This window comes from Oryctolagus cuniculus, chromosome 9, assembly GCF_964237555.1.
Source record: "Oryctolagus cuniculus chromosome 9, mOryCun1.1, whole genome shotgun sequence".
Classification (NCBI taxonomy): Eukaryota; Metazoa; Chordata; class Mammalia; order Lagomorpha; family Leporidae; genus Oryctolagus; species Oryctolagus cuniculus.
Window position 1 is genome coordinate 82,120,034 of NC_091440.1, and position 20,327 is coordinate 82,140,360.

The 20,327-nt window shown below is 39.0% G+C and overlaps 1 protein-coding gene across 7 annotated transcripts in view; it reads right to left on the minus strand.

Moving 5' to 3' along the window:
• The window catches only part of FRY (FRY microtubule binding protein), a 492,126-nt gene that overhangs the window by 110,605 nt on the left and 361,194 nt on the right, over positions 1-20,327 (minus strand). For all 7 annotated transcript variants that reach the window (XM_008273531.4, XM_070049049.1, XM_070049050.1 and 4 more), the window contains 9 exons: positions 19,309-19,395; positions 16,835-17,094; positions 16,222-16,411; positions 15,481-15,605; positions 13,066-13,123; positions 11,460-11,551; positions 11,080-11,252; positions 7,346-7,506; positions 6,046-6,156 (listed from right to left, as the gene is read on the minus strand). In XM_008273531.4, coding sequence (XP_008271753.3) covers positions 6,046-6,156; positions 7,346-7,506; positions 11,080-11,252; positions 11,460-11,551; positions 13,066-13,123; positions 15,481-15,605; positions 16,222-16,411; positions 16,835-17,094; positions 19,309-19,395 — 1,257 coding nt within the window. The remainder of the gene's footprint in view (positions 1-6,045; positions 6,157-7,345; positions 7,507-11,079; positions 11,253-11,459; positions 11,552-13,065; positions 13,124-15,480; positions 15,606-16,221; positions 16,412-16,834; positions 17,095-19,308; positions 19,396-20,327) is intronic.

Consider the following 20,327-nt stretch of genomic DNA (forward strand, 5'->3'; position numbering starts at 1 on the left):
TACTTGCACCCAGTTAGAGAAGGAACGATCCTGGCTTGTTTGCTTTTTTCCTTACGGGATTTGGCCCAGATGGGAGAGACATGCTAACTGGATAACCAGGCATCTTCAACCTAGTTTCCTCAACAGGCTTAGGTAATCAGCAGTAAATCAACTTAAAAATAACACTTTCTGGGGCCGGTGCTGTGGTGTAGTGGCGTAAAGCCCCTGTCTGCAGCGCTGGCATCTCATATGGGTACCAGTTCGAGTCTCGGCTGCTCCACTTCCAATCCAGCTCAATGCTAATGCACCTGGGAAAGCAGTGGAGGATGGCCCAAGTGCTTGGGCCCCAGTACCCACGTGGGAAATCTGGAAAAGCTCCTGGCTTCAGATAAGCTCAGTTCTGGCCATTGAGGCCATTTGGGGGGTGAAACGACAAGTGGAAGACTCTCTCTGTCTCTACCTCTCTGTAACTCTTTCAAATAAAATGAAATAAGTATTTTTTTTTAATTTCCTTAAAAGGTTAGTTTGACTTGGAAGAAAATCAGCTGGATTTTATTGCACTTTAGAAAGTTTGCATTGAAGAATAAAATTGATATAGTATACAATTTATGAGTATATGATGAATTATCTTAACCGAATATGCTAGTGTGGTCACCACCAGGTCCAAAGTCCAGAACATTGCCAGCCTACTTTGGTACTCTCTCCTGCCAGAAGCAGCCACTATATTGACTTCTGCCTCCATCGGTTACTTTGGACTATATTTGAACTCTACACAAACTGAGTTGTATAGTTTATAATTCTGAATGTCTTTACTTTGCATTTCCCCGATGCTATAGACTGAAAGTTTGTGCCTGTCCCAAAGTGATATGGTAAACCCAAATACCCACTGTGAAAGTACCTTTTATTTTATTAGAAAAAGTGTTTTTTTTTGAGCTAACATATTTTCATTTTACATTATGGTCATAGGCTTATGCTCTACTAAATAAAGAGTTCAACAGACGAAAAGCAAAGAGACTATAGTTCATCAGGGACACAGGCAAGGGCCATAAACAACAATGAAATGAAAAGATGTCAACTTTACCCATATACAGTCAAGACAGTCACACATCATCTAAAGTGCAGTAGTATATAACTCCTAACAATTTACTCAACAAAGACTCAGAACAGAAGTTTGACAAAACAGTGTATCTGCAGCAAAACTGATACACACAGGCCTTTCTTTCTTTTATTGGTTTTGTTTTTTTTTAAAAAAACTTTTAGCTCCATATATAAGGGAGAACATGTGGCGTTTGTCTAAGTATATGTATATACATTTCTTTATCTATTTATCTGATGAATGATATCAGATTGGTTTTGATTCCACAGATTGGCTGTTGTGAACAGCCCTATTATAAACATGGTGGCACAGGTACCTCTTTGATACAATGTGTTCATGTCTTTTGGGTATATAGTCAGTGGTGAGATTGCTGGATCAGGGTCACATGACAATTCTATTTCTACTTTTTTTTTTTTTAAGAAATCTCCGTGCTGGTTTCCACAGTGGCTGCACTAATTTACATTCCCATCAACAGTGTAAAAGAATTCCCCTTTTTCTACATCTTTGCCAGCATTTACTCTGACAGTATTTAGAGGTGAGGTAATTGGATCTTGAGAGAGTGGTCCTCATGACTGGCCGTAGTTACCTTTACCCTTTGGCCATGTGAGGACATAGCCAAGAGATAGCTGTCCATGAACAAGGAATGTAAGAAATACATTTCTGTTGCTAACGCACTCTATGGTATTTCATAGTAGCAGCCTGAATGAACTACTTACAAATGAGCTTGAGAACCTTTTCTTCTATTTATTGACCATTTCAGTATTGTCTTCTGCGAATCACTTACGTTTCTGGCTTACTTTTTACTCAGTTTGCCCTTATTAATTTGTATATAAAGATATATTCTAGGTAAGAACTTTTTCCTGGTTATGTGATACCAAAATCTCAATCTATGGCTGTTTTCACTAATAAAAATGTATTTTAGAGAACAAAAGTCATTACTCATTCCTTCCACATGGCCAATAATTTTTGCATCCTGTTTAGGAAGTTTTACTGTAACCTCCAGGAAGAAGATGTTATTTTGTGTCATTTTCCAGAAATTTTAGTATCTGAGCTTTTACATTAGATGCACAATCCATCTACAATGCATCTCAGTAGACAGAGTAAGAAAGGAATCAAATTTAGGCATATATATTTTAATATCGTTATTTAATTGACCAAAATCATTCATTGAAAAAACCTTCTTTTCCCCACAGCTCTAATGTCACCTGTGATATAAAAGAAGTGTCCTTATATATTTGTGGGCCATTTTCCAGTTGCCTTCTGCATTTTACTCCACTGTATTTATTTATTCTTTGGCCAATGGTACAGTGTTTTAATCACTGTGAGTTTATAAGTCTATTAAAGTAAGTGTTTTCACTTTATGATGTTCAAAATTATTTTAGCTATTCTTGATCCTTTTTAATTCCACATATTTATTTATTTATTTTTTTTACAATCTTTTTTTTTCTTGTATGAAAATTTATTTGATGAATATTTAACAAGTATTTCCAAAGTACAGTTTATGGATTACAATGGCTCCCCACCCCATAACTTCCCTCCCACTCGCACCCCTCCTATCTCCTGCTCCCTCTCCCATTCCATTCACATCAAGATTCATTTTCATTTATAATTATATACAGAAGATTGATTCAGTATATATTAAGTAAAGATTTCATTAGTTTGCACCCACACAGAAAATAACGTGTAAAATACTGTTTGAGTACTAGTTATAGCATTAATTCACATTGGACAACACACTAAGGACAGAGATCCCACGTGAGGAGTAAGTACACAGTGACTCCTGTTGTTGACTTAACAATTTGACACTCTTGTTTATGGCGTCAGAAATCTCCCTAGGCTCTAGTCATGAGTTGCCAAGGCTATGGAAGCCTTTTGAGTTCGCCGACTTTGATCTTATTCAGACAAGGTCATAGTCAAAGTGGAAGTTTTCTCCTCCCTTCAGAGAAAGGTACCTCCTTCTTTGATGACCTGTTCTTTCCACTGGGATCTCACTCGCAGAGATCTTTCATTTACGTCTTTTATTTATTTATTTTTTGCCAGAGTGTCTTGGCTTTCCATGCCTAAAATACTCTCATGGGCTCTTCAGCCAGATCTGAACGCCTTAAGGGCTGATTATGAGGCCAGAGTGCTGTTTAAGAAATCTGCCATTCTAATTCCACATATTTATTTTAAAAGAAACTTGTTAGGACAGGCATTTGGTGCAGCAGTTAAGATGCTGCTTGGCGTGCCTGCATCCCACATCAAAGTGTCCAAGTTCAAGGCCCAGCTCCATTTATGATTCTAGCTTTCTACTGATGCTCATTCTCAAAGGCAGCAGTAATCACGCAAGTAAGTGGTTGTCTGCCACCCACATAAGAGACCTGGATTGAGCTCCTGGCTCCTGGCTTCAGCCCAGTCCTCCCCTGCTTGTTGCAAGAATTTGGGGAGTGAATCAGGATGAAGGATCTCTGTCCATCTGTCTCTGTGTCTCTGCCATTCAAATAAAATTGAATGGATATGCAAATAAATTAAAAATTAAAAGAAATGTGACAGTTGCTACAAAAATCTTTCTAGGACTTTGAGATTGATTACATTATATCTAAAAATCATGTTAATGGGGAATTGACATCTTTATGGCTAGTGCATGAGTATGGTATATTCTTCCATTTATTCTCTCAGTTTTTCCCATTAGTGCTTTATATATTTCTATGTAAGAGGTCCTGCACATTTTTGAGATTTATTCCTAAATAGTTAATATTCATTCCTAGTTAAAAGATGCTACTATACTTTGTATAATTACAAAATTATTTTTCCAATTGTTTACTGCTGCCATACTGAAACACATTTTTTTTACTTTCAACTAGCAACCTTACGAAATTCACTTATTAATTCCAACATTTAACAGATTATTTTTGATTTCCCACGTATACAAACGTGTATCTGTGAATAAGTATTTTTTTCACTCCTTTTATCTTTTCTTTCCTAATGCACTGCCTAGGATCTACAGTATAATGCTGATAGTGGTGTTGAAAGTGGGCTTCCTTGGTCATTCAAATCTCAGAAAGGATACTTCAATATACAGTCATCCCTTGATTGGTTCCATGACCCCGCAACCCTTCATGATATCAAAATCCATGTATGCACAAGTCTCTTATAAAAAATGACATAGTGGAGCCGGTAATGAGGCTCACTTGGTTAATCCTCTGCCTGCAGCGCCGGCACCCCATATGAGCGCCAGTTCTAGTCCCAGTTGCTCCTCTTCCAGACCAGCTCTCTGCTGTGGCCTGGGAGGGCAGTGGAGGATGGCCCAAGGCTTCTGGCTCCTGGCTTTGGATCGGCACAGCGCTGGCCATTGTGGCCATTTGGGGAGTGAGCCAACAGAGGGAAGACCTTTCTCTATGTCTCTCTCTCTCACTGTCTAAAACTCTACCTGTCAAATAATAAAAAAAAATGACATAATGCTTGCATCTAACCTATGTATATCCTCCAATGTAATCTCTAGATTACATAATCTCTACATTATGCAGCTTATTAAAATGTAAATGCAACATAAATAGTTGTTAGACTACATTTTAAGGAGATAATGACAAGAAAGAAGTCTGTACATGTCTATACTTAGACACAATCTTTTTTCTACTTCTGATCCATGATTGGTTGAATTTGTGGATGTGGACACAGAATGCTGACTGTACTTTTGCAATGAACTGAAAGCTGTTTGTATTTGAACATTAAGCCAACCTGCAGTTCTTAAATAAAGTTTGGTTATATGAATCACCATTTATATATACATATATATATATATACACACACACACACACACACACACATATCTATCACTGAATTCAATTTATGAATGCAATTGTCTTTTAATTTTTTTTCTTGTTACATATGTGTCCAATTTTACTGTTAAGGTTATGCTGGTCTCATTAAATGTATTGGGATGTATTTACTCTTGATCTGTTTTCTCTTTTTAATAATTTTTATTTAATCAATGTAACTGTTCCTTAAATGTTTGGCAGGATTTATCTGCAAAGCCATCTGGTATTAGTTTTCTTTATTTCTTATTTTCTTTCCTGATTCTTCTCTAATACTTCTATGAATACTCAGATTTTCCTCTTCTTCCTGTACATTAGTCTTCTAACAAATTAAACTTTTGACTTTAGTGATTATTAAACAGTAAAACTATTTTTCATTAATTTCTGTTCTTATTGCTATTATTTCATTCATTATACTTTTTAAGGAGTCTGATATCCTATTACTGATATGATATTATTAGGATGGATATTAGGGCAATTGATTATGAGCCTTTTTTCTTTCTAATACATGCATTTTTTAAGTCTACACATTTCATTCTAAGCAAGAGTTTATTATAGTCCAGTTTAGTATTTTCATTATTCTTCAGTTAAAATATTTTCCAGTTTCCATCGCTATTATATTAGTTATTTGACTCAGTGGTTAACTGGATTTTTTTTTTAAAGATTTATTTATTTGAAAGAGAGTGAAAGGGAACGGGGCGAAAGGTGGGGGGGGGGGATAGAGAGAGAGAGAATGAATATCTTCCATCAACAAGTTCACTCACCAAATGGTCAAAACAGCCAGGGCTGAGCCAGGCCAAAGACAAGAGCAAAGAACTCGATCTTTGTCTCCCACATGGGTGGCAGGGGCCAAGCAGTTGGGTCATCATCCAGGGACTTCCCACATACAATATGCGCTGCTGGTGTCACAAGTGGTAGCTTAACCTGTTGTGCCACAGCACTGAAATTATCTTTTCATTTTTCACTACTACTTCAATGTTACTGTGAATATAGAACTCATTTGACTTTTGTGAAGACTTGCTTGATAACCCGACTTATGATAAATTTTAGTAAATGTTACCATGTTTTTGATCCTGTATCATAGTTGTAATGTGAATAATTTGAGTAGCTAATACATGAAGAGATTGTGTTGTGAACAATACTTTCAAAAACAATGTACTTTTGCTTATTACTTACTCGTAAATCTTGACAAGCGAGAATGTTGTCAAGCCACTTATAGAGGTAGCCATCTGGAGAGAGGCCCACATTGTCAAAAACAGGGCCGCAACACAACACTGCCGACATCGCCTGAGAATAAAAACACAACAAAACGTGAAAATGAAACCTAGACAAATTTGTTTTTATAAAACAGAACTATTAGATTTACAAATAAAAGACTTCTAAAGGCAGTATTTTTCCTAGATTTCAAAGACTTCATTAGTAGATTTAATAAAAAATAAAAGATTCCAAATTCAGCTCTTTTTATGTGTTAAAAACCATAAATTTAACTTTGTGGATGTATAATTTTATGACTATCACAAATCTTTAGATGAAAGCATGAACAATCAAAGGAAAATGACCATTTCACAACATCTAAAACACATTTTTCTTCAGTGATTTTGAGTGCATTCTGCTTATAAGAGAAATACTGCTTTTTCAAATTTTGCTTTTTTAACACTATTTGAGTAATATACTGGGTTGACAAACTATGAAAAATATAAAAATAATTATGATCCTTTACCAATGGTAAAGAAAATGAAAAATGTGAACTTCAGTTTCTACAGAGGGGAGAAGAATGAAGGGAAGACAGGTCAAAAGGGGATCTTGATTGATGTACACTCACCAGGTCTAATAGACTGTGAGGACCATCGCATAAATTAGCTCCACTGGGGCCAAGGTCAACTGAGAGTCACTAACTTGTAGAGCAAATAACAGAAGTGATATAAAGTTAATTTTCTAAAATAAATGGGGCTGTAAGGAGTCATGCTGTGAAGCCTTTGATCAGTCCTCGTTGCATGGAAATTTTTTTACTGGTGATCGCAGGACTGGGGGAGAGGAGGAGACTGGACAGGGCACTCAGCTCTTGGTAGATTTTGAACTTGAGTGCCACCTTTCTGTTTTGGGTTGCAAGTTTATTTGTAAGACAGCTATTAAGGGGTAAATTAGAAAAATCTCAAGGTTCCCAAATAGTAGAAACAATGGATAAAAGTGGGAATTTGCCAAAGTTTTCCATTTTGAAATTGTGACCAGAACTGGAATACTCATATTTACATGTTTACATGTTTACAAATATCTATGTTTATATGTAAATTCTGAACTCAGTGAATGCGTTTATTTTTTTAAGTATGCCTATTTGATACTTTTGCATTTGCACTTCAATTTTATCACATCAATAATATTATGCTATTTATTTTAGCCTTATATTTAAGGTATGGTTGTTAATTTGAGGAAACACACCATTGATCTGACAAAACTCAGTGAGGAAAATGTCACCTACTTTTAATGCACAATACTGGTATCTTGTAATCTGATGATTTCTGTCACTGTAGCGATCCAGAGGAGTGAACATAATGCTGAAGGGTCCCGCCCACTGGCTGAACAAGATGAAGAGGTGGTGCCGCAGGCTTTGCTGGGGGAAGAGAAACCTTCGGTGGTGAACTAGGGAGAAAAACGCGGAGTTAGAGTCTCCCACACTGAGGTCTGTATCACTGCTCCACAATGGGGCTTCCGAAAGTGTGGGAAAAATGGAATTAGAAAATAAAATTTTGGTGCAAAAAAATTGAAATCTTTCCATATGAGGGAGTCTTTAAAAGTTCATGGAAAATACATATTATGAAAAAAAGTATTCATGGATTTCAAAATTTTCTACAATCAAAATAGTTATGTTTTAATTTCAGTTTTCCTTGAACTTCTTTTTAATTTGAGAGGCAGACATACACACAAATACACACACACACACACACACACAGAAAGAGAGAGAAAGGCTCCCATCCTCTGGTTTAACCCCCAAATGTACACATTGGCCAGGGCTGAGCCTTAGGCCAAAGCTGGGAGCCAGGAGCTCAGTCCAGGTCTCCCACAGAAATGGCAGGAACCCAACCACTTGAGCCATCAACACTGCTTCCCAGGGTCTGTATCAGCATGAAGCTGGAGTCAAGAGGCAGAGCTTGGGATCAAAATCAGTACTCCATGTGGTACACAGGTGTCGGACCCAGTGTCTTCACTGCTAGGCTAAACACCCACCTCTCCATGAACTTTTTGAAGCACTTTTGTACCAGATTCTTAAGTTTTGGGGAAAGGGTCAATTTGATTTCCTAATTCTATTTTTCTTTAGGTAATGAAACATATTTCAAACGTTAAGCTGAATTTTCTAAGTGTGTGCTCTCCTTCTCCTCCCATAGCAGGCAGTAGCACCTAGACTCAGAAGGAAGCAGCAATCAAAAATGGGACCAAAGACACTTTTCTCTAATTAGTATCTCAGAAACTGCAACACTTCCTGTTAGCTTATGTATAAAACGTTTTCTTGACTGCTACTGCCTGTTTTTAGGAAGAGTTGTGATGTTTAGTATAGAGTATGAATTTCAAACAAATGCACTTCAACTGGAAAAGTTAATTTAAATCTCTATTTGGGGTCCTCAAAGATGAAGAGGATCATTAAGATCTTTAACATCCACATCATGAAAAGTAGAAACATTAACTGAGTTGAAGGCTTTTTGGAATTATACTAAAAATCCTTCAATTAATTTTTACACCAATTGACCAGCTATATTATTTTCTGATTCTATCAGAATGAAAATGTTTCACATCCACTTGCTCTGTGAACGATAATTCTCTCAATAATGTAATAATCAAATGTAAAATTTACTTAAAATTTTACTTTAATTATTTTGTTTCATTTTTACTTACAAAAATTTTACTTAAAATTAAAATTACTTTAAAATTCTATTTAGTGGTTGATAACCAGAATCTACAAAGAAATCAAGAATCTCCACAACATCAAAACAAACAACCCACTTAAGAGATGGGCCAAGGACCTCAATAGACATTTTTCAAAAGAGGAAATCCAAATGGCCAACAGGCACATGAAAAAATGTTCAAGATCACTAGCAATTAGGGAAATGCAAATCAAAACCACAATGAGGTTTCACCTCACCCTGGTTAGAATGGCTCACATACAGAAATCTACCAACAACAGATGCTGGCAAGGATGTGGGGAAAAAGGGACACTAACCCACTGTTGGTGGGAATGCAAACTGGTTAAGCCACTATGGAAGTCAGTCTGGAGATTCCTCAGAAACCTGAATATAACCCTACCATACAACCCAGCCATACCACTCCTTGGAATTTACCCAAAGGAAATGAAATTGGTAAACAAAAAAGCTGTCTGCACATTAATGTTTATTGCAGCTCCATTCACAATAGCTAAGACCTGGAACCAACTCAAATGCCCATCAACAGTAGACTGGAAAAAGAAATTATGGGACATGTACTCTATAGAATACTATATAGCAGTCAAAAACAATGAAACCTGGTCATTTGCAACAAGATGGAGGAATCTGGAAAACATTATGCTGAATGAATTAAGCTAGTCCCAAAGGGACAAATATCATATGTTCTCCCTGATCGGTGATAACTAACTGAGCACCAAAGGGGAAACCTGTTGAAGTGAAATGGACACTATGAGAAACAGTGACTTGATCAGCTCTTGTCCTGACTGTTGCTGTACAATGTAATACTTTATCCATTTTAGTATTTTTTTGTTCTAGTACAATTGGTTGAACTCTGTAATTAACACACAATTATTCTTAGGTGTTTAAATTTTAACTGAAAAGTGATCCCTGTTAAATATAAGAGTGGGAATAAGAGAGGGAGGAGATGTACAATTTGGGACATGGTCAATTGGACTTGCCCCAAATGGTGGAGTTAGAAACGTGCCAGGGGATTCCAATACAATCCCATCAAGGTGGCATGTACCAATGCCATCTCACTAGTCCAAGTGATCGATTTCTGTTCACAATTGATCACACTGATAGGTCTAAGAGTCAAAGGGATCACACAAAAAAGACTAGTGTCTGCTGATACTAACTGATAGAATCAAAAAGGGAGAGAACGACCCATCATGGGAAGCTGGATACACAGCAGACTCATAGAATGCCAGATTTCCTAAACAGCACTCTGGCCTGAGAATCAGCCCTTAAAGCATTCAGATCTGGCTGAAGAGCCCATGAGAGTATTTTAGGCATGGAAAGCCAAGACACTCTGGCAAAAAAAAAAAAAATAAATAAATAAAAGTAAATGAAAGATCTCTGCAAGTGAGATCCCAGTGGAAAGAACAGGTCATCAAAGAAGGAGGTACCTTTCTCTGAAGGGAGGAGTGAACTTCCACTTTGACTATGACCCTGTCTGAATAAGATCGAAGTCGGCGAACTCAAAAGGCTTCCATAGCCTTGGCAACTCATGACTAGAGCCTAGGGAGATTTCTGACGCCATAAACAAGAGTGTCAAATTGTTAAGTCAACAACAGGAGTCACTGTGTACTTACTTCTCATGTGGGATCTGTCCTTAATGTGTTGTCCAATGTGAAGTAATGGTATAACTAGTACTGAAACAGTATTTTACACTTTGTGTTTCTGTGTGGGTGCAAATTGATGAAATCTTTACTTGATATATACTGAATCAATCTTCTGTATATAAAGATAATTGAAAATGAATCTTGATGTGAATGGAATGGGAGAGGGAGCGGGAGATGGGAGGGGTGCGAGTGGGAGGGAAATTATGTGGGGGAAAGCCATTGTAATCCATAAACTGTACTTTGGAAATTTATATTTACTAAATAAAAAAATTCTATTTAGTGAGTCAGACAGCAGGGATATTGCTGATATTACATGTGTACAGGTTAGCACAAAGATAGGAAAAAATGAAGTCTCTGTGAATGTGCCTTCTAAATTACTCCTTTCCTATGGAAATCACACAAGTTCATTTTCAATGGAAATTAAATAGAGTAGGAATGACATGCACAAAGTCAAACTAAATTCCCACTGCTCCCTTTCCAACTCTGTGCTGAGTTATAACAATCTGTTCTCACGTGTATTTCCAAATATCTCTAAATAAATCTAAGATCTTGTCCTAGATTTGCACGTAGGCCAGTTGAATCATGGAGCAAGGTACAGTCTAGAGAACATGAATGTTTTTCGAAGGTGAAAAGTGATTTGCAACGATCTAGCACCCTACCTGGGACACACTGGATCAAGTTGGCGACCATAGCACTGAAATGTGCCCGGATATCTTTAAGAATTTCAACTTCTTTGTCATTTTCAGCTTCTAACAGCATGCGGGTCAAGTCCACATATTCTAAGAACAAAGCTCCCAGGGCTAGCGTATCCCGTTCTAAGGCTCCATTTGTGCTGAAATAAAGGAAATGGAAAGTTTAAGATTGTCAGACCATGAGATGCGTGGTCTGAACGCACATACTAAAATCTGTTCCTAAACTAAACTGCAGAGTAACAGCATAACAAAAGGGAAAAGAGGGCATTTTTTGTTTACTTTCCCGAGTTAAGGGTAATATATTTTAAAAAGAAGAGAGAGACCAGTTTGGTAGAGTTATGGCCCACCTGTCACTTATTACACCAGCGTCAGCCAGAAGTTCAAAAATTCGAAGTAGTTGGAGCCTCAGTAAGTCTCGTCGTTCTCGGCGTTTCTTGTTCTGCAGAGAGAGAGGTAAAAGAATATGGAAAAAACAGTATTAACCTTGCTTTAGGAATGTGTATTAAAGCGAGGCATAATCAAGTCAATTTCAATTTGCTAAGCACAAAAGGCAAATTTTCTAAGCACAAAAAGCTGGTGCTATGGCGTAGTAGGTTAAGCTTCCTCCCGCAGTGCTGACATCTCCTATGGGCACTGGCTCATGTCCTGGCAGCTCCTTTTCAGATCCACTTCCCTGCTAATGGCCGGGAAAAGCAGCAGAGGATGGCCCAGGTGCTTGGGACCCTGCAGCCATGTGGGAGACCCGGAAGAGGCTCCTGGCTTCGGATCGGCCCAGCTCCGGCTGTTGCGGCCATTTGGGGAGTGAACCAGTGGATGGAGGACTTCTCTCCCTGTGTTTCTCTCTCTCTCTCTCTGTAACTCTACCTCTCAGATAACGTTTTTTAAAAAGGAACATCATTTAAAAAAAAAAGGCAAAATGCACGTTCTTTCTTCCTAATCCTTTGAGAAAGTGCTTGCTATTATGGACTATAGTAGCAACAGGTCCTTAGCACGGTGGGACAGATGCCATGAGGTTGGAATGTGGAGCACTAAGGAGCCTCCCTTCCCAGGTGCCCCCAGCAACTGTGGAGAGTCCAGGGCATCTGAAACTCGTGGAAGGGGACACCAATAATTCCACCAGCTGTGCTTTCAAGGTAACTCTGTTTTTATTCCATTGGCTCCATTTCTGTTATTTCTTTATCAAATCTACTATAGGGAAAGCTTCTTAGTATCATTTTTATTTATTTCTTATTCTGGTACATTATCCTTTTTTGTTTTTTAATGCTGGTACGTTAGAAGTGGATTCATATCAGAGAAAATAATGTTATATGCCAGAGGAGACAAATAATATTCTTGGGCATCTGATTGCTTATTAACAAAAAACTAAAAACTAAAATTAATTTTAATGCAAACTTTTTGCAAAAGTCTATAACATATACATGACAGCTTAAGTTGTTTTAAATTTATATGTTTAGGACACAAAAATCCTTTAAGGGGCCAGCATTGTGGTGCAGGTTAAGATGCTGCCTGGGACACTGACATCCCATATGGGCCCTGGTTCAAGTTCTGGCTGCTCCACTCAGGATCCAGCTCCCTGCTAATGGTCTGGGAAAAGCAGTGGAAGGCTGCCAATGACATGGGAGACTCAGATAGAGTTCCAGGCTTGTGGATTTGGCTTGGCCCAGCACTATTTGTCGTGACCATTTGGAAAGTGAACCAGAGAACTGGAGTCTCTCTCTTTGTAACTATGCCTTTCAAATAAATAAATAAATAAATATTTATTTAAAATCCTTTAAAATAGGAATCAAATTATATTAAATACTTAAATAATGAAAATGACATTGAAGTATCAAAATTCATTGTTAAATGCATCTTGGGGTGCTTATATTCTTTAGGGGAGCCATTCAATTTGATGTAAATTCACATCATTGTCCAAATAAACCAAGTCTTAATTATTTAAATTCAAAATCTCACCTCTGGTCTTCGTTCCAGAGCTTCTTTCATTAATGGATGAAGTTCTTCCACCAATTCTCTATGAAGGAAAAAGCCCAACATTTGGTATTCATTGTTACTGAAAATTAACTTGTCAACAAATATATTCAGTCCCACATCACTTGATTTTTTTCAGTTTGCTTCTGACAACAAAATCTCCCCTAACTTCTCCATTTCCCTACCAGGTGGTGAACTACAAACATGTATTGGCCCATATTCCAAATTGCTGGTCTTAGTCCCAGTTCTTGAGCTATAATTTTGGTTCAATTCCTATCGGATGACTTGATCTTATTTAAATGATCTGGAAATCTCATGGCAAAAACCCCTACCTGAGCAATTAAATAATATTTTCCAAGTGCTTCTAAATTTCGAAGTACTTTGCTATAAACTATGAAACTAAAAATAAATATAACTGAGTCCCTGCACCCAAGAATTTTTTAGTCCCAGTGGAAGAAAAGAGACAGGTGCAATTACTCTGGCACTGCCTTTGAGATTTGAGCTCAGGAGACTGATTTACAGCTGATTTTTAAAATAGAGTCTTTTTGGATTTCAGAGTTCAATTTCTCTATTTGAGCTATATAATAAATATGTTATGGCAAGTATTAAAATCCTGAGGTTCTCATCAAAACCTTTTTCTCTTAGGTGGTACACATCTAAGTTTAGACCACATTGACAGGCAGCTTATGTTGAATACACGCACTTCACCGGTCCCCATGATCTCCACCTCAAGTGATATTTGCTAATCTAATTAGTTCTTTCTTTAGGAAATAACTTCTAAATTGCTATGTCAAAACAGAGCAAAGTAGGAGATCTGGGCTGATGCCACGCTAGTATCTCTGCATTTTGTCTACAATCTGTGACGTTTCTCGCAGGACACCTTGTTTTATGATATTACATACTCCAAGAAAATCCAAGAACAGGAAGATAAACTCCGTGTATTTTAGAGATACAAATCCTAGCTTTTTTCCCTGATTTCTCCAGTACAGATATAAGCTTCACTTCTGATCCAGCTCTCTGCTCTGGCCTGGGAAAGCAGTGGAAGGTGGTCCAGGTGCTTGGGCCGCTGCACCTGTGTGGGAGACCCGGAAGAAGCTCCTGGCTCCTGGCTCCGGATTGGCACAGCACTGGCTGTTGCGACTATTTATGGAGTGGAACCAGCAGATGGAAGACCTCTCTCTTTCTCTCTCTCTCTCTCTTTCTATCTCTATCCACCTATGCATCTTTGTAACTCTGTCTTTCAAAAAATAAATAAATCTTTTTTAAAAAAAGCTTTGATATTGCTATAGATGGATTTATTGTGCAGATGTAAGACCCAGAAATCCAGGTATGCTGGCTGTATGAGGGGACTTCAGAAGGTTTGCTAGAAAATGGAATTAAAAGAATTTTATTTTGGTGCAAAAATGTTTGAAATTCACATAGAAGAGGTCTTCCAAAAGTTCATGAAAGTGGATATCATAAATAAAACTATGCATGGATTTAAAAAATGTTTGCATGAAAACAAACTTATCTTTTTATTTTTAAAGATTCATTTATCTATTTGAAAGTCAGAGTTGCACACAGAGAGAAGGAGAGAGAGAAGGAGAAAGAGAGAGAGAGAGAGAGGAGAGAGAGAGAGACTGGTCTTCCATCAGATGGTTCACCCCCTAATTGGCCGCAAAGGCTGGAGCTGCACCATTCCAAAGCCATGAGCCAGGAGCTTCTTCTGGGTCTCCCATGTGGGTGCAGGGGCCCAAGCACTTGGGCCATCTTCTACTGCTTTCCCAAGCCATAGCAGTGAACTGGATCGGAAGTGGAGCAGACGGGTCTCGAATGGGTGCCCATATGGGAGGCTGGCACTGCAGGCAGCAGCTTTACCTGCTACTCCACAGCTCCAGCCCCTAACTTATCCCATATTTCACAAACCTTTGGAAGTCTCCTCCTATTAAAGAAGAGAAAGTGCCTTACAGGAATAATTGACTATACCGAAAACAACATAATTTTCAGAATATACTGCAAAGGGTGCTTACACCTTGAGAGTGTTGTGTAAATGCCTGAGGAGCAGAGAAGGTTACTATTATTTTTTTTAGATGTGGTTATTATTTAGATATCATAGCTTCTGAGTAGCCTAACTGGGGACTGACACAAAATTATCTTCACTTATAGCAATCCTAAACAAAGCCCACAGGTTAAATAAAATCTAGGAGGCAGAATTCAAGTTGCAATGACTGAAAGCAAAATGTGAGGTGGTTGCAAGGAATGGCTGATACACGTACGTCAACCAAAGAAGACAAAGGGAACCACACAGTGCATATCAACCGTCCCGGCAAACACCAACACGCAAACTCAACCGGAGTCACAAAAACGAACCACGACAGCGGCACATGCATGAATTTAGAACACTCATGCAGACTACTGTACCTGAAAACAAGGCAATTTGTTCTTCCAAATCCTAAGACTAAGGACTCTGTGATCTCAATGCTCTCTAGTCTCATCAAAGGCACCAGCTGCTTTAGGAGAACTCCCACCGATGGGGTGCCTATGGCCTGAAATGAGTAGATGAAAAGTGAAAAAGAGGTAACAGGGTAACTGGCGGTTCTCTTAGTCACACAAGGATTCTATACGACAGTTCCAAAGTACTGAACCACATCCCAAGGCACTGCCATCATTTCAGGAAAAAAAAAAAGAAGAAAAAAAAAAACCTCATAAATGCAATACAACAAATGTATTTCTCATCTGGGACACAAATTCTAAAGAAAAAATGTTTTATAGTAGTCCTCTCCCTTTTGTAGAAAAACCAGCTCAGTTTACAAAATCACCTTTAACAAAATAACCAGCGCATGGTTTACAGGTGGAATTCTTGGTGAGGAGTGAGAGAAATGACATGTCAGACACGAATGCAACTCAGTGAACTGGTAAACACAAGTCACTCGGTCTTAAGCAAGTTTCTCAACTTCATTTTCTCTTCGGTTCCCACTTGTTGGGGACGAGTCATAAATTATTCACATAAACACCCGATGGAATTTAGGAATGTGTAGGATGAAAATCTGATCCCACAATACTCCAGATGGCAGGCACAGTGCAACGTTGCACTGGGAACTCTAGACAAACAAGCTAAAAAAAAACCTTACAGAAGAATTCTTCGGAAGCATGTCATGTCACCTTGTTATCGTAGCTCACTGTACCATCAGGGGTGGTTGCCATTATTTCCGGAGTGGAAGCCCTTAAGTGTCCTGGGCTCATGATGCTAGGTTTTGCAACTCCAAAACACAGAATCAGGTAATTTCTCCACAGGGTAACATAGTTGTCTCCGCTGCTGGCAGTGCTGGTTTTCTTGGCGTTAATGGGGCTACTAGAAAGCAGGGAGTGAAAAACAAGGGTGAAATGAAGTTCTAGGTTTGCAATATCACTTATTAAATGAAGATCACAGGAGGTGCTCAAGTGGAGACAACTGTCCATCAAAGGCATTGTCTAGGGGCCATCTGCACTGCAAGGGCGGCTGAGTAGGGGACTGGTGAGCTTTAAGATTCCTTTAACCATGAAGAGTTCAAGGAGAGTCCATACTTAGATAATCACATTGATTATTAAGACAAAAAAAGAAAACTCTAGCTCTGGACAAAAACTTGTGGTTCTTCTATTCAATGTTAAGAATGCTATAGTGGGAAGTTCAGAAACTGGGGATGATTATAGCATCCCAATCATTTAGACAGAATGAAAACTTAAGAGGGCAAACCATAAAACAAGCAAAACAGAGGAGGGCACAGTGATCCCTTACTTGGGGTCCACTAGTGGCATCACCGACTGGAGCCGAGTGAAGGCGTAAGGCCACGCGTAGCTGAGGGCCGTGGGGCAATGCTTGGGCAGGTTCTCCTGCCGCAGGAAGCTGAAGAGGCAGAGCACCCATGGGTCTTTGACAGACTGTGCAAAAATCCAGACGTGGGACGGGCTCTTGACATCGTAGTGGCTATTGACCAGGACCGCGTTCCATTCCACCAACCACTGCAGATCCACGTTGTGGGTCAAGGGCAAGGTTGCCTGCAGGAGCAGGAGGGAGACAGTGAATGAAAACTCACCTGAAGTCACCTGTCCTCATCAGGGCTCAGGGAGGGGCCCCTTCTTCTACAGGGTTTCTCCCGGCCACCTCTGCGAAGGGCTGGCTCGGCACCTGAACCACCTCTCCTGCACCTGCCATATGAGCCCTGCTGCATAGTCGTCAGTTTCTTCTGCTAGATGGTAAGCAGTGCGAGTGCAAAGTCTAAGGGCTGCGGTCATATGGTGACAGTTTTAATGTCACACAGTGCTGTGCTTTAGTGCACAGAAGTGGCTCAGCACATGTTTGTTGAAAAAAATACCTGAAATGAGTTCATTTAAAGGTATTCATGGCTTTATCATTAAAAAATTCTGGGAAGTTACTCATCTCTGAAATTCATGGGTGTATTTTAATCCTTGTAATTAACATAAACTTTTACTTGTGATTTTCTCTATCTTTACTCAGATTGAGAAAGCTTCCCCTTCATTTAGAGATGGCTGAACACAATGCCTTTTAGAAATGCAACTGATGATTTCTTAAATAAGATGCCTACTTATATTTGCTCTATGCAGTCAGGCCAAAATATATATATTTCAAAAAATATTGTTCAAAACCTCTTGACAGATAAATATCTGTATCTATGTGCTTTTGTTGTATAGATAGGTAGGATATAGATAAGCTTTTATATTTCATTCTCTTTTAAGTCTAGATAGTAAAGTTTAGGATATACTAATTTTCAAATGGTCCCGCTATTGTATCAGGGGCGGAAATGGCCTTTAAAGTTTGTTGGGCATTTAATGTGACCCTTTTATCTGCTGGGTCAATGAGTTCCCACGGGGAAGAGTGTTACAATAGTGGCTTCCGTGGGCAGCGGGCAGTGAGCATCAGCACAGTCGTGAGATTCCAACACAAGCTCTGTCCAAAGCCTGTGTCCTGGGAAAATGCTGCACTCTGCGGTCTCTACTTAATTTATGGCTTGGGAATTATAATGGTGCTCTCACCTAATCTTTCAGTAAATCATAGGAGATTACAGATGTAAACACACCTGGCACAAGGCAGGCCCTGTTTCCCTCGTTCCTCCGCTCCCCTTTTTGTGCATCTTCCTAATGACAATATTGCTGACCTAGTTACCTCTGGCTTAAGATTTTGATCCTGCTAAACACAGAAAGAAGTCACAGGAACAGCATCTACTAGTGTCTGAAGGACAGTATGATATGCATATAAAACAAATAAAGGTGGACCGTTTTCCAAGCTATTCACTCTCTTAAGGTCTGTTGTGCCTGGTGAATAGTGTAGGCAACTGTTGTTGTGATGACGGCTATAAGGAAGAACAAGGCCACTATAATAGGAATCTGTGTTCAATTTCAGGTAGAAAAGGTCAAGAAAAGCTCACACATGTTGTCAGGTTTCATGTTCATTTAAATTAGGAGGGCACTTCAAGACGTTCACGGAAAAATAGAATTCAAAATTCATTTTGGTTCATATGCTGTTTGAAATCCATGCATTGTTCTTCTCATAGTACATCTTTTCCTGGACTTTTGAAAGCCCCTTGTGTTTGACAAGCCTCTGCATCAGGTATTAGCAGCGTGGATTCTGCAAGGAGTCTCCGGTCTGCCCTGCCTCTCTTCACTTGAAATGAAGCCAGGCTCTGTTACTGTACTTTCATTTGTAAAAAGTCAGATAAGTGAAATCAGTTGCAATGCCCTTCCACCTATTCAGGAAATGAGATTCACAACCCGAAGAAGGTCAAGTCTGGGCACTAACACTTTACTTCTGTGAACTGGGGACTGCCTTGGGGACCCCTCCGCTCACTTAAGGGTCAGATGAGATCAATTCAAAAGCGCCTTGTAAATTGCAAAGCACCACATAAACAGAAGTCACCTATTAGGTACAATACGAAGTGTCTTTAGTTTTAAGTACATGTGAAGTGTTAAATACACCAAAGAAGGCAAATCAATTTTTAAGCATCTTGAGCAATTCTCAAAATTTCAGTTTGAAAAAAACATGTTGTCTATATTCTGAAGGCTCAAATTGTGTCTGAAATTTATCTAAAGGTCTCTGGAGCTAACACTTGTTTTCTTGAGTATATCTGTGCTGGTTTACTCATCTGGCATAAAACCCACATCCTCCCATTTAAAGTTTCTTTGAATCTCTTTTGCAGACAGGTCAAGAGCTTATACATAAGCACTGTTAGCAATCAGGGTCCAATGTGTACTTACTGAATCCGAAACTGCTACGTGAATAAAGCTTTCGAGAATGGAAGAGCTTAGTTGATCCATGACATCAATCATAGGCCTGTCGTCATCCTGTACAAAGGGCAGGCGATTACTCTCCATGGGAAAACGAATCCTTCCCACCCACCCCACTGCCTTCGTGGTGACCACGAAGCAGAACAGCGTGCAGCTCAGTGATAAGGGCTTTCTCACAGAAAAGTGAGTGCCAAGAAGGTGAAAACAGCGGATCAAACTCCCTGTGCTTCTGAGGTTACTCTTTCAACTTTCAGGGGAAGATAATTATGGCTCCAATTTCACACTGTACTGAAAAGACATATTCCAGAAGTTCAAAGGCTCATATGCACATGAAAATCTAAACACCACTATCAAACATTATCCACTGAAGTGTTCATGTTGTCATTAATCTTAAGGAATGAAAACATGCTTTGTCGGACCAATAAATGTCGGTGGTCTGTTAAAATAACGGAGAGATTGTTGACTTGGATCAAAGTTTAGTCTCAAAGAGACTGGCCCAGAGACAGCAGTCACATGCTTTGTGGTATCTACACAGTGCGCAGCTGTTTGATAAAAGAAACAAATTGGAAAGGGCACAAGAGAGAATATCTTCCTGCAAGTTCTCCTATAGGAATGATTACACGAATGAGGGAGCTTCAAAATGCTTGTAGAAAATAGAATAAAAAGGTAAGTTTACTTTGATGCACACACTGTTTTTGAAATCCAGGCATGAGCGTTGTCCAAAAGTTCATGAAAAAAATGTATATTACAAAAAGCTACAGGAATTTCAAATTCATTTATATCAGAATAAACGTCTTTTAAGAGAAGTTAAAACCTATTTATTTGAAAGGCAGAGAGAAAGACGGGGACAGAGAGCCAGAGGGAGATCACACATCTGCTAGTTTACTCCCCAAATGCCTGGCAGCCAGGGCTGAGCCAGGCTGAAGCCAGGAGCCGGGCACTCATCTTGGGCCTCCCATGTGGATGACAGGGATCCCAAGTACTTGAGC